The sequence below is a fragment of the Enoplosus armatus genome, chromosome 23, assembly GCF_043641665.1.
Source record: "Enoplosus armatus isolate fEnoArm2 chromosome 23, fEnoArm2.hap1, whole genome shotgun sequence".
In the NCBI taxonomy this organism is placed as follows: domain Eukaryota; kingdom Metazoa; phylum Chordata; class Actinopteri; order Centrarchiformes; family Enoplosidae; genus Enoplosus; species Enoplosus armatus.
The window spans coordinates 3,649,207-3,662,999 of NC_092202.1; the positions used below are offsets into that span (position 1 = coordinate 3,649,207).

General features: G+C 40.8%; 1 protein-coding gene across 1 annotated transcript in view; it reads right to left on the bottom strand.

Moving 5' to 3' along the window:
• Window positions 1-715: 715 nt before the first annotated feature.
• The window catches only part of LOC139305534 (phosphatidylinositol-binding clathrin assembly protein), a 67,937-nt gene continuing 54,859 nt past the window's right edge, over window positions 716-13,793 (bottom strand). Inside the window, exons 14-20 of the mRNA XM_070929416.1 lie at window positions 10,898-11,044; window positions 10,309-10,339; window positions 9,714-9,846; window positions 7,614-7,637; window positions 3,062-3,118; window positions 2,519-2,635; window positions 716-2,052 (exon numbers count right to left, since the gene is read on the bottom strand). Coding sequence (XP_070785517.1) covers window positions 2,038-2,052; window positions 2,519-2,635; window positions 3,062-3,118; window positions 7,614-7,637; window positions 9,714-9,846; window positions 10,309-10,339; window positions 10,898-11,044 — 524 coding nt within the window. The 3' untranslated portion in view covers window positions 716-2,037. The remainder of the gene's footprint in view (window positions 2,053-2,518; window positions 2,636-3,061; window positions 3,119-7,613; window positions 7,638-9,713; window positions 9,847-10,308; window positions 10,340-10,897; window positions 11,045-13,793) is intronic.

Consider the following 13,793-nt stretch of genomic DNA (forward strand, 5'->3'; position numbering starts at 1 on the left):
TCAGTGTCGTTTGGCTCTCGGTTCAGACAGAGTCGCACTTAAAGCCACTCACTTTGATTCAGTGCAATTTAAAGTGAATTCAACTTGATTCAGTGACATTTAAATCACTCGCTCAGTGCTGCTGTCATCAATCATTGGCACATAATGTGGATCTGCTAATAGGGTGCAACTAATGAAAAAGCTCATATTTTAGGAACCTTCGACGTCTGAATCTGGTTGGTGAGACATGATGAAGACAAGCAGAACAGATACACACAAGTCAACCAGGTGTTAAACGGCTAATGGCTAATAAACACTCTGCAGTCTCTTTAGCATAACAAAAGTACAAATTTCAGTTTTACCCTCTACTGAGAGCAATGGCAGCCAAAAATGTCAAGATAAACGTGTCAAAGTTACGTCTGACTAAACGCCTGGTCACACCAGCATTTAAAAATTGGGACATTTCGCGGCGAACTGATGCCATTAACCAAAAGCGAGCAGTCTTGACGTTGTCGTTGAGTCCAAAATGGAGGAAGCTATCGTAGCTCATTGGCTGTGAGGCGCCATCCTGTTTTACTGAACTTCCTCTGTCGGAGTACAAACTTACTTAAAAGAGGAATTTTTTTTGTAGAACAAAAACCTGCGTGAACTTAATGTCCCGTTAGCAACCAAGCTAACGAAACTTGCTAGCTGACAGTTAGAACACTAGCTAGCTCTTGCTTTTTTTCTCCTCTCTTTAATAACTTTATTGAATTAAATGATGTACAATCCTGAGAATGAAATGCCAGGGGAAGGTAAACGAAGCTCAGATAGCAAATGTGACTGGCTGGCTAGAGTGTTAGCGGTTAGCTCGCCACCTGCTGTAGTTTACCAACCCTGCGAGTTATGTCACCATGCTTCTAGAACCGCAAATTTCTCAAAGAAGCACAGATGAATTTCGCTGTACCACTTTCTGATGTGACCAGGCTTTAAGAAAAATATGCAGAATTTTGCTTCACAGACAATTTAGACTACAATGTACCGTGCTAGCATGTTGTCACCGCTAAGCCCCGTCTCTCTGTGTGTATCTGTGGCTTTAGGAGAAGAAAAACAATGCAGTATGAGTAACAAAGACTTAAGCTTAAAACCCATAACAACAAACGCTTAACTACTATTAACAAATGGTTCAACAAATTGCTGTACAAGCCCCGATAACATTCAGGGGAGGCTGCAGAAGAAAACAGATTGAAAAAAAACAAAACAAAAGTTATCCCAACAGGAAAAATTACGGGGAACACACTTGAGAAGATTTGCCTCTGAATCTCTCGCTGATTGGACAGTTGTGGACAGCGAACGGAGGGGATGGAGAGGAGGTCGGTTGTAAAAAGGTATTGTCTGAAACAACTGCTGCACACACACACACACCTCCACACACACTAAACAAACACTTGTCCCCTCCTAAGTGCTCCCAAGTTGCCGTTGCAGGCGGACGGTAACCCAGAGAGGACAAAATAGCACCAGTATGAAATAAAGCTAATTCTGCAGCAGAGACTCTCACAAGCAGTCAGACGGGTTCGGTCTGACTGAAGACCAGAGGTAGGATTTCCTCAATCCCCTCCTTCTCGCCTCTCTTCACCTCCATCTTTCTTCCCTTCTTTCTCTCTCATCCTTATTCCCTCACCTGAAACATAACTCCATCGATTTAAAAACACAAATTAGACAGTATAACAGAAAGAAGCTACACACACACACACACACACACACACACACACACACACACACACACACACACACACACACACACACACACACACACTTATGCAAGAAGTTGTTTCAGACAACAACCAGCCAGGATGACGTCTTCCCCACCACGTCCCCCCATCCTCTGTTCAGTCATCTTCTCCTCCTCTTTCCAACGTGTTTTTGGTGTCGGTTGGTTATCTTGTCGTCCGTCTGCCTCTTAGTCGTTTTAGCTTAAATCAAATCATTCCTCCGTCCATCTGATCCTTCCTCTTGTGTGTTTTCTTCTGCTGTTTGTTTGTTTGTCGCTTTTGGCACTCTGCTTCCCCCCTGACTGGATTACATAAACTGCATCTGAATAGACAGAAAAAGAAAAACAAATATCGTTTATAAAAAAGGACTTTGGCACTATGTTTGGGCACCAACACAGTATTTCACGCACTGAAACAGTTAACAAGATCGGAATAATTTTACCTCCACAGGCTTCCCAAATAAATAAAACTTTGTATTTATTGACTTCTTTCCTTGACATTTTTTCTATATATTTGTTGCTTTCCAACTCGTAATAACTTCTGTTACATCGACCATATTGTGTCACATCAGTTTTGTCTTGTTGTCTGTACATTTTGTTAAGAAACGTAACATTTTAAACTGATAAAGGAATAATGTTGACTAACTGTTGACGGTGACTCATATTACTATATTCTGAATAATATAAACTGATGTGTTTTTACATTATTAGCTATTTAATAGCTTTTCAGTTGCGAAGGCTTTGTGTGTATGCATGTACAAATAAAAGGACAGATGTTAAAAGTGTCACCTGGGCTCCGGGCATGGGTGCAAAGGGGTTGGTGGGTCTGAGAACAGGCTGGTTGTACATCATTGGCTGAGGAGCCATCACTGGTACCCCGCCCATCTGACCCATCTGGGGAGGGACCTGGAGGGAGAGACACACAAACAAAACAAGAATGAAAAGCAGAGAAAGACAAAGGAGGAAAGTGAGAAGCCAATGATGCAAAAAGGCAATACACGGCAAGAAACAAAGAAAAAAGAAAAAGAACGAGAAAGAAAGGTGAGAAGGAATAAGTAGACAGACAAAAAACTATTTTGATAATCAACTAATCCTTTGAATTATTTATCAAGCAAGAAACTGATTCTAGCTGTCTAAAATGTGAGGATTTCATCAGTTTTATAATAGTAAACTAGACAAAACTTAGGTTTTTTTTCCACAATTTTCAGACATTTTACAAACCAAACAATCAATCAATTTATCAAGGAAGAAAATCTACAAATGGATCAATACTGAAACTTGTTAACTGCAGCCCTATTCTATGTTTTTTTTCGTGCGTCTGTGCACACTCACCATTCCATACACAGGCACTTGTGGTGTGGTCATGGGAAAAGCCATGGGAGCTGGAGCCTAGAAGGGAAGCGGGAAAAAAAAAAAAAAAAGACAGGCATCAACTTTAAAGCAGCAGGGAAAAAAAGGCAGAGGTGGCTGCCAACACGACGGAAAACACACCTGACTCCAACATTTTATGGCTTGTGATATATGGAAAGCTACTGTGGCTGCCATCGTGTTAAGGACTTAGTGTCTTTGGCTCTGACAAATCATCCGTCTCTATTAGACCGACACTTTTATAAATAAAATACACACACTAATGTATGTACAAGGAGAGTACATTTAATGCTGACAAAGTGTGTGCACAGTAGGAGCGCAACAACACAGCATGCAGCAGGGGCACTTAGTGGAATCCCACTGGGAGCGATCATTACCTCGGCTTTAAAAGGGGCGGCTCAGTAGGACAGCGTTTAGCCCTGCCCTCCTCACTTCACAAATCAAATCCACTACGGCTGAATGGGCCTCAAATTCAACGTGACGGGCAATTTGTAGCTGTTTACAACCCACGCACATCCTCACCAAAGCAGCCGATCTCTGCTCGACACATTCGGTAATTTATGGCAGTGACACATTACAGTGAGCGTCCCGGAGAAAAATCAGCTTGCTAAAGATTAGAAGTGAAGATGCACAACACGATCTACAACACAAGTATTGATATTAACAGATGTTAGAAGAGTTATCCATCGCCTGCAGTAGAGTTACAGAGCACACATCGCAGAGGCAGGCGCTCTAACAACTTCTCTCTAATAGAGCAAATAAGGATCTGTATTTCTCAGTGGGATTTGGGAACACCTGCAAGCATCTGCAGATGTTACAGGATTTTCTTCTCCCCTCGATCACGTATAATTGTTCAGTATTTTCTGCAGCCAGAAGTTGCGACTGTTTGCGCTGCTGCAGGTCAACCTGCTCACCCGGAAGTCGCAGGCTCCCACTGTTTTCAAGAAACCCATTAAAAAAACAGCTTGCAGAAACCCGCTGCTGCCTTCACAAACCTCATCCATCATTGTAAATGAGACAACTGTGGCATTTTTCTCAACACGACTTTATAACGCCTCAATCATTGCAGAGGTATTAAAAGTACTTCCACTCTGCCAGAGCTGGAAGTCTCCGGCTGGAGGACGTAACAGTGCAGATAAATGAAAAAAGGTACAATATTTCCATTAAAACGCAGTAATTAGCTGAGTGAAATTACTATTACCTCAGCCCTATTACGTCAAATGATGGATTACATTAATCAAAGCGACACAATGGTGGGTTTAGCCTTTTTTACGTGGAAAAATGAAACACTAGCATTATCCTTTAATTGCTACTTATGCAACGACGCATTAATCAATGCTTTAAACAAATAGCACTTTATGCTGGTCGATCTATAAAAAGAGTCTTGCAGTATTTTACGATTGTTTCAGCTCAGTTTAAATGTGCAAAACCCTTCATGCAAAAGAGCCAAACTGACCCTGAAATTCTCACTTTTGAAACACAAAATGTGCAAAACACTTACTTTATTACAATTTCTTATATGCATTCAGTGTCTGTTACAGTAACGTCTGTTGTTAAGAATTACACGACTATTATTACTTTATATTCTAGATGATTGTATCTCAGGTTTGGTGCCTTGAATTAAAACACACTTTGTGGTCAATACAGAATAAAAAAAGGTCAATTGAAGCAGTTTTTCATGCCTATATTTGTTTACATTTAGGCAAATTGGCACCATTAAAGCATGCCGAATTAGCTACTCGCTATTCCTGTTTGCAATGCACCTACAAATGTACAGACAACTATCACTGAATTACTTTGATACGGAAGAAAACTTAAAAACGTGCTGATTTTTTTTTATGATTTCAAAGCGGATTTATTCGCGATGATAATATCATCATGTAAGGCATACTGAATCTAAAAATATGTGCATCATGTCTGTGTGGTCACATTTGATAGGACTTTTTTACAGTTACAGACTCCCTCCGCCTTACAGTCTGAAACCCTCAGACCTCTTTATCTACATTTACGTTTTTCTCAGTCTACAGCTTTACAAATTCTGACTTCTGCTGCTTAAATTGTAATTTTTTCCTCATTGATACTTGCATAATCTTGAGGAAATGAGCACTTATTTGAACATATATAATGTTGTGATGCTGTGATAAATGCCATGTGAGATTTTTTTGGCCAAAATTAGAAGTAGAGCAGGGAATTTTGAAAACTGAAATAGTATAACAGCCAAGCTTCAAGGGTACTTTAGAAGTGATTCTCCGCCAAGAGATCTGATGCTAAGAGGTTTCTGGGGGGAGGGGGTCAGGTGAACCAGTGAAGTGATCTCAGGAGGTAATCGATATAATTCCTCCAGAGAGCGGGCTGTGGAAGCTGATCATAACCATTGATTAATCTCTTCCAGCAGCCAGGGAGCTAAGAAAAAGAACTGAATTCAAGCCAAAATACTTGATTCATTCGTCAAATAGGTTTATTTCTCACTTAGTAATACACTAGTGGCTTGGCGGTTTTAGTATTTGAAACATGATTAAAGATTTAACTGACTTTTCCGTCATCTGAACCTGAACCACGCTTTAGTTAGCAAACCATCTGTCTGAGTTTGTCTGGTCCATCTGTCTTTATGCCTGCTTGTGCACTTTATTTTATTTTTCTGACAAGAAGATGTCTGAGAGAAAAACAGGTAAGACACTGTTTATGCACCACTACACCTTCTCTATCAGTATTTCAGTCCATCTGTCTTTCAGCCCAGCTGTCGGCCCTCAATGCATCATGCTTTACATTCATCCGTTTGTCTGTATCTGTCTTTTTATGCTCTCTCATGCTGTTTTCGATCCCTCTTTCTGTCTCTAAGGCCTCCTCTCTCTGCCTCCCTGTGCATTTTGTAAAAGTCTGTCTTTTCTCTACGTCTTTAATACCGAGTTTTAGCGGCTCGGAGCTGAACTTTTGCTATTCCCTTTGCCATCTCCATCTAAAAGGCAGCGCTCTTCTTTCTATGCTTTCTCTGGAAAAGTCAGACTTCTGATCTTAAAATGACCTGCATGGTTAAGTGAAGGTTAAATAAGTACAAGGGCTTTGCAGGATTTCTGGCTGGCATTTTAAGTATCAGGTGAGTGCAGACCGTTGCAACCTTGCCCTTCTGCTGAGAATCTCAGATGTGGGAGTTTCACTTATCATGCGTGATGCATGACAGCCTACTTATTCACTGCTCTGCTACCTGTGATGTCTTATATATTAATGCCAGAAGCCACTATGACTTATACTAAGGCTTATGGAGGTTATGTTGGCTGTTTCTGAGACATATTTCAGTCAGATACAACATGTTTTCTTTCTCAGGGACAATAATGAGCAGTTCTATTAATGTTTTCCCTCTCTAAGCATTATTTGTTTGTGGCCAAAGCTGATGCATTTTTTTGTGTTTGCTTGTCTTGCTAAATGTACGTTGAAGGCAGGATTCAGTTCACTGCTGACCACACACTGCAGGGACTTTTGTCTTGCACCATATAGGAGGGGAAAAGACATTTTAGTTGTTTTTCTGAGAGAACAACAACTCCCTTTTTTTTTTTAATGATGCTACTGAATTAATCCCCAAAGGCAATTTCTGTTGTTGCTTTCCCTCGTCAGTGAGAGTCAAAGGTGAACGAATGCAGTCAATAACATGCCTGCAGAATTAGATGGGGTAGATTTGGGTTTTGACACAGACCATGAACAATGCTTATAGATCATCCTGTCGTGTTCAGTCTTTTGGCACATGACCCTGAGTTTAAGGTGGGCTGGTGAAGTTATTGTCAACAAATCCCATAAAACAGTCTGTCTCTGAAAACCTCCTGACTTCCCTACCCTCTCTGTGTCATGCAATCCAAAGCCCATTCGTTTCTACTACAGATGTAAGTCTTTAAAACTGAGTGACAAAAAACCCCCAGCAATTTCCTAAAACCGCTGGGTACTGTAGTTCTTAACAACTCACTAAATAGTGCATTTGTTGGGGACTATTTGAAACAGCGGTTTTGGTGCTATAGTGAGTAATCACAGCAGCAGGATGGCGTTTAAGGCATCAACTGAAAATAAACTGCAGTGTGTGTGTGTTGTATTGCAGTTAGAATCATTTATGGAGGTTTATGGCACAGAGGAACAGGCCATATCAGGCTTTTGGTGCACTTGTTATTTGGATCAATTCATGTTGTTTTTGTCTTTTTAAAAAAGGATTTGTTGATAATAAGAAAAATACAAAAATCATCGGATTTATTCTTTAAGGAAGACGTACAAGATACAAATAAGGCTAAAGGTGATGGTATAAAGAGGCTCTTCCTGACAGTTACATAACTAGAACAGATCATTAGCCTGCAGCCGAGAGGTGAGAGGGTTACTTGTGGAAATTGTCCAAGAACAAAATCTTTTAAAGAAGGCAAGAAAGAAAGAGGTGACAGAGAGAGAGATGAAGAGGAAGACAGCGAGAGGGAGGTCGGAAGCACATAATAAGTCATTGAGCAGGTGAGTAAGACTGTTTTACTAAACAGGGATAAGTACTTACATAACTAGTATAGAACATTCCATTCTGCATCAGGACGCAACAGGGAAAAAAAGACAAAAGACAGAGAAGAGGACAGAAAGAAAGATGGAGAGAGAAGGGAGATAGAAAGAAAGGAAGAGGATGAAGCAACAGAGGAGACAGAGGAGGGAGTAGAGGATGAGAGAAAGTGACAACGTGAGAGAATCCAAGAAAATGAGGAGATGATGAAAGAGGGGAGCAAAAAAAAAAAAAAAAAAAAGTATGACGAGGTAGAGACCAAGAGAAGGTAAGAGAGTGAAAGAAAGTGGTGGAGAAGTATAAAGAAAAGAAATAGGGATGGGGTGATGTTGTGAAAGAGAGAGAGAGAGAGAGGATGAAAGCACAAAAAGAAAGAAGGAAAGAGGAAGGACACAAAGAGCGAGGAAAGACAAAAAAGAAAGTGAGATGAAGAAAAAGAAAAGAAAAAGAAAGGTTAGAACCACAACGTAGGCAAAGATGGAGGACAAACGGCAACAAGTAAAGGAAATAAAACGAGATAAAAAATGAGGGGTCAAAACACGGACGGGCAGATGTCAAAGGCAATGCAGCGAAAACAGGACGAGCAGATGACGACGCAAAACAGAGACGCAATAAAACAGAACACGAGCGAAGACGGGAAGGAAGACGAGTGGATGACAGTGCAAAAAAAAAAAAAACGGATGGAAGAAATGCATGAAGAGGACGAGCGGGACAGGAAAGGAGAGATGAGAGAGAGAGCGACAGCGGGGGTGAAGAGGGACAGCGAGGGAAAGAAAGAAGGAAAGGACCAACAGGAGAGAACGAAAGATAGATATTGGAGGAAAGGGAGAAAGAGAGGAAGCGGAGGGTTAGTGACAGTTTGTCCTCGTCAGCCAGAAATTGCTGTCCAGAGATCAGGAGGACAATCAGGAGCTGCCAAAATCAGCACTCACACACACACACACACACACACACACACACACACACAGACAGGGCATGCACAGGCAGCTATACACTGCACCAATACGTCCGACACAACCGAGTACAAGACATTCACATGCACACAGACAAGTCCAGCATTGAGTTTCAGATTTGGTATTCTATTAGCAAGGTGTCTGCGGGTTTCATTCAGATAAATGCACTTCCAATATGTTTTTGAAACCATACTAAACACTAATTTTGCATCTGAAATTGGCAGAAAAGTGAAAAGAGAAGACAGCATGTTCTGTGTAGCTTTTTCACTGATTTTTCACTATTTAAGGAATCGACATTATAAGAAGTTAGAGGAGAAGATCAATATCGCTGTTGTGTCTGGCAGACTTTATTACCATTTGACAGAGCCTAGCTTCCCCATTCCCCCCTGTTTCAAGTCTTTATGCTAAGCTAAGCTAATTGGCTGCAGCCAACAAATAGTCAGACATATAAGCCTCCACCGTAAAATCGCGACTCGTTTTTCTAGTTTTAGCTTTAGAGGTGCTGGCAGTCCGATTTAGTATCTTTGGACAGAGCCAGGCTAGCCTCTTTCAAGTCTTGGTGCTAAGCTAAGCTAAACAGACAGACATGAGAGTGTTATTGATCTTCTTATCAAACTCTCGTCAAAAAAGTAAATAAGCGTATTTCCCAAATTGATATCAAACACCTTTAAAACTGATTTAAACTAACACTGAATTTACATTTTGAAGAAGTTTAAAGAGCCGAAATCTCATCCATGCAACGTTTCATTAGACATTTCCAGAACTTACAGACACCTTGATGGATCCTCATTAAGGATAATTCTGGTCTATTACAACATGGGTCTTACTGGTAAGTACTGTAGTTGTACCAGGAGGGCGGTATATAAACTGTAACTGATGTTTACAGCTGACCAAACTTCTTAATAGTAATGTTGTCATTGTTACCAAGATTTCAGCAATCAGTGGTTAGTTCACTGTTATTATTACAGAAAGAAATTATGGCTTTAACTACGAAAAAAAGATCCACGTCGTAATCAACTGGAATTATCCTTTAATATTATATGTAGGACTTTCAGACACCTTGATGGATCCTTTTAGGGCAAAATTCTCAGGTTGTACATGCTGCCCCCGTGTTTGTCTGCAAGTTCGGTGAGTGTTTCTGTCTCCTTACCACGTGCTGCACAGGCATGGGCTGTGGGGCCATGGGCGCGGGGCTCCACTGTGTGGTCGACATGGTCTTATTCTGCCAGTTCTGGCCCCCGGTCAGCTTCTTCTCTCCAGGTTGGCTCCAATGCATATCTGGCCTGGAGAGGGACAAGCAGAGCAACCAAACAAGCACACTGTCAGGCTTTTTTTTTTTGCATTTTCACTTCCTCAACCTGAAGCCAATTTGTCAAACACCACCAAAAATCACATGTTGTAAGAAAGGCAATACAGTAATTTGCTTTTTTAATTCCCCCCCCCCCCATGAGGTGCATCATGAATTTTAAAGACTAACAATATTGCAAGTACAGCAGTCTCTTGCCTTTAACACTCTACAGAAGCTCTTTGTCAGAAACCTAAGCAGTTAAAAGCAATTGAATACTTCATAATAAATTAGATTTTGACTTTAAGCTGTTAAAGTTATGTGTAGGAAGGACTGCTGGCAACAGTATAAGAGATAAGTATAACAGGGAGGTGTATTTGTTTTGCCAGTGCATAAATCCTCCAGCCTAGACTTACAAGCACAACTTAGAAAAGGTATTATCACAACTCAAGACACTTACTTCTTGGCTGGAGTCCCACCAAACTGCAGATCTGAGGAGGGATAGAACCACAGAGAAACTGAGTGATCACAGTTGAAAGAGAGTAAATGAAAGACAGGGAGGCAGGTATTTCAGTTCTGTTTTTCTCCATGATTTTACTCCATCTTTGTTCTCTTACACAATCTTTTCACTAGTTTGCAACATTCAGATGTGTTTAATCAAAATTCATGAAGGGAAGTGTAAAATTTTGCAAGCTGAGTGCAGATTCCTACCAAGTACATAACATTATTGACTGACTGAATGGTTCATTGTTAAAAAGGGGAGAAAGGAAAAAGAAAATGGTGCAATGTTGCCACGTGAAAGCGAAACAGGTTGTAAGCAAGTCTCTTAGTATTGTATGTGTCTTGATATAACAGTGTGTGTCCTTGTATCTATGTGCTCAATCAAAATGAATGAATACAAAAGAAATATGGTCTAAATGTATGTATGTATACATTCAAGGCCAGGCATTTCACATGTTAAATTACATAAATGTTCAACCAGTAAAACACTGATTTACAGATACTGCAGCTTGTTAAGTGTATGTGTGCACTCGTATCTGGACACTCACTGCCCACGAGGTTGGCCAGAGAGGAGTCGAGGTCGTTGGCTAGCAGCTTTCCTCCAGGATGGATGACCATTTGAGGAGGAGGAGGATGATGAGGTGCATTGTGTGTGGGAATCGTAGGCTTCAACAGGTCTCCTAGAGCATCAAAACCTGAGGGAGAAATGAACTCGTGTACGTAAATGAGCTGAAAACATCACGCAGACAGAAATGAACACATAGGGGTTAGTTCACCATACAGACATATAGAAATAGAGAAAAGCAATAAAGTGGAAACGTATATCAGATTAGATATGCACTGAGGAGTACATTGAACAAATAAAATGTAATTTATTGTAAAATATATATATATAAAAACCCACAGAATTGACATAAACCCTTTCCCTGTGTGATCGTCCAATCATAGCTTAGCAACCGTAACTAGGCACGGCAGGCCGGTCAAACTTTGGATTTCTCCACATGTTCCAGCTGTGTGTATGAGGCTGCTGGAGGTCTTTTTTTTTTTTTGCTTTTCCAAAAAAACACAAACACAACAGTAAAAGTGTAAGGAATGCATTTAACAGTGTGTTTGTCTGCTTTTACGTAAGCTGCAAACGTTTACTAGCTTACTAGCTAGAAGCAAGTGATATTTCCAAGGGGCATTTATTTCCAAGGGGCATTTCATGAGCTAACATGTGGGGTCACAGGTTACATTAAAATTCACAACTAGCACATCCACTGTGCAGTATTTTCCCCACTGTGTGGAAGCCGGTCCTGGACTTAGGGAGATTTAGAGAGTTTAGTAACATTACTGCACTGCTTTTGTGTACCTCTGTCTGAAATCAAGGACTCGCTGTTTCAAAAATTACAAATCATTTCAAGCCGTATGAAAAGAGCTAGCTTGTCAGGCACAGCAACAGTAACTAAGGGGGGGCGGGGCTTAGTTCACTAAAATTGTAGATGCAAAAATCTGCAAAACAGCGAGGGAAACTCATGCTTGAGGTGAAGAAAGTTTAAGAAAAGAAGCTACTGATTTCAAAGTATCATTTAAACCTGAATCTAATGGAGAGCCGACTCAACTTTCAGCCTAATTTTCCAAACTATTCAAAAGCGTCCACTCACGATTCGACCGCTTTAATGAAGCGGAGCTGGACGGTTTTGATCTGAGAATATTGCTGAGCTGTACATTCTTAATGTGAACCTCAATCTCACTGCTAGTCTCCCTGTTAATTGAATTCTTTCTGCCCTATTTTAAGCATTTACCTACACGGACATAGATTCCTGTTTAAAGCGATATACTCCACCAAGACTCTACTCTTTTTATTTTTACTGTCATACAGCAGCCTCATTCTATCAGCAGCAAGCCTATAATCCCTGACTCAGTAGCTTGCAGCACTTGTTCCAGATGATTGATTTATCTGTTCGTAGCCGTCATGTATACACTCCGACTCCAAAGTGATTCGTTTTGAACATGTATGTGTGTGTGTGTTTGTGTGTTTGTGTCTGAGAGAGAGAGAGAGAGAGAGTGTGTGTGAAAACTGATTGTGTTTGTCCATGGCCGGTAGGTGCAAATGACAGAGTAATTTCCTGTGTTGGTTTGTGTGTAAGTGCTCGTGTTAACAACTTCCCATGTCAGCACTCATTCAGCTAATGGCTCAGTATTACTCCGCTGGTGGAAACCTGGAGGTGTCACTGTGTATGTGTGCGTTTATATGCGTGTGTGGTGGGAGAAGTGGTCAACATGGCGAGTGGTCGCAGCAAAGACGAGCAAAAAAAAAAAGGGAAACCTCATGATAAGCTGTAGATTTTCTTTTATGTAATTTTATGCATGTGTGGGTTTGGGGTTATAAAACCAATACACGGAGACAAGCAGCAGAAATAAACTGAAGACAGAAACAAGAAGGAGCAAGATGTGAATGCAAGACAACAGCTGTAAACGTACAGTGTCCCTGCAAAACACAGAGGAGGAGGAGAAAGGGTGAAAAAAAAAAAAGAAAGAGAGGCAGCTGATGGCGGAAAAAAAAAAAAGAGGGAGGAATAATATTTAGTTAGGAAGCGATGTGTAGGTCTGACAGTGGTGCTGACACAAGAGATTCAGAAAACACTTTTCCTGCTAGCTTAGCAGATGAGAGAAAAAGAGAGGGAGGAGGAGAAGCACTCAGACGGAAAGAAGTAGAAAAGAAGTAAAAGAAGAAAGCGGAAAAGAGAGCAAGGGCGAGATGAGAAAGAAACCTAGTTTTGCCCACTATCTTTTTAATTCTCTTGACTCTAATTTCTCTCCCATTGTCGGCATTTCCATTATTGTTGTCACTGTGATAAAACACTTTGGCAATGTGGGTGATTTTTTGTTTCTTAAACCACCGTGTCAGTAAAGCCCACTGAATTAAATTGAACCACGAGAGCAATAGAAGAAAGACGGAGATAAAAAAAAAAAGGGGGGGGGGGGCAGTGAAACAAACTCTCTCAGTAGATTACACACACACCACAGGGCAGAGAGAAGAAGAAGAAAACAGGGAAGGAGGGAATTGGGGAGGTGGAGGAGGAGGAGAAGGAGGTGATGAAGCAGGCATTGAGAGTGTTGTATTGAACTGGGAGGATAATGCTATCAGTGTTAGCTTAGGTGTTTCAGCAGAGGATTTGACAGTCAATAGAGTTTAAGATCAAAGGGAAGGACGGAAGTAAATCCATGTCAAGGGTTCATTTCCAAAACACTGGGAGGGAGAAATCTGTTACTTACTACTAAATGTGACAGGAATTTAAAAAGCCTGGATTATCTAAAGCCCTCGGCGTAACATTGCTGTCTCCATCTATGTGTTACAGTGATGTCTTTTTGTCATTCACACACACACAAACACACACACAAGTGTCCCATACGGTTTTCAGATATTTCACAACGCTTGCAAGATATTTAGCACCTGGTGAG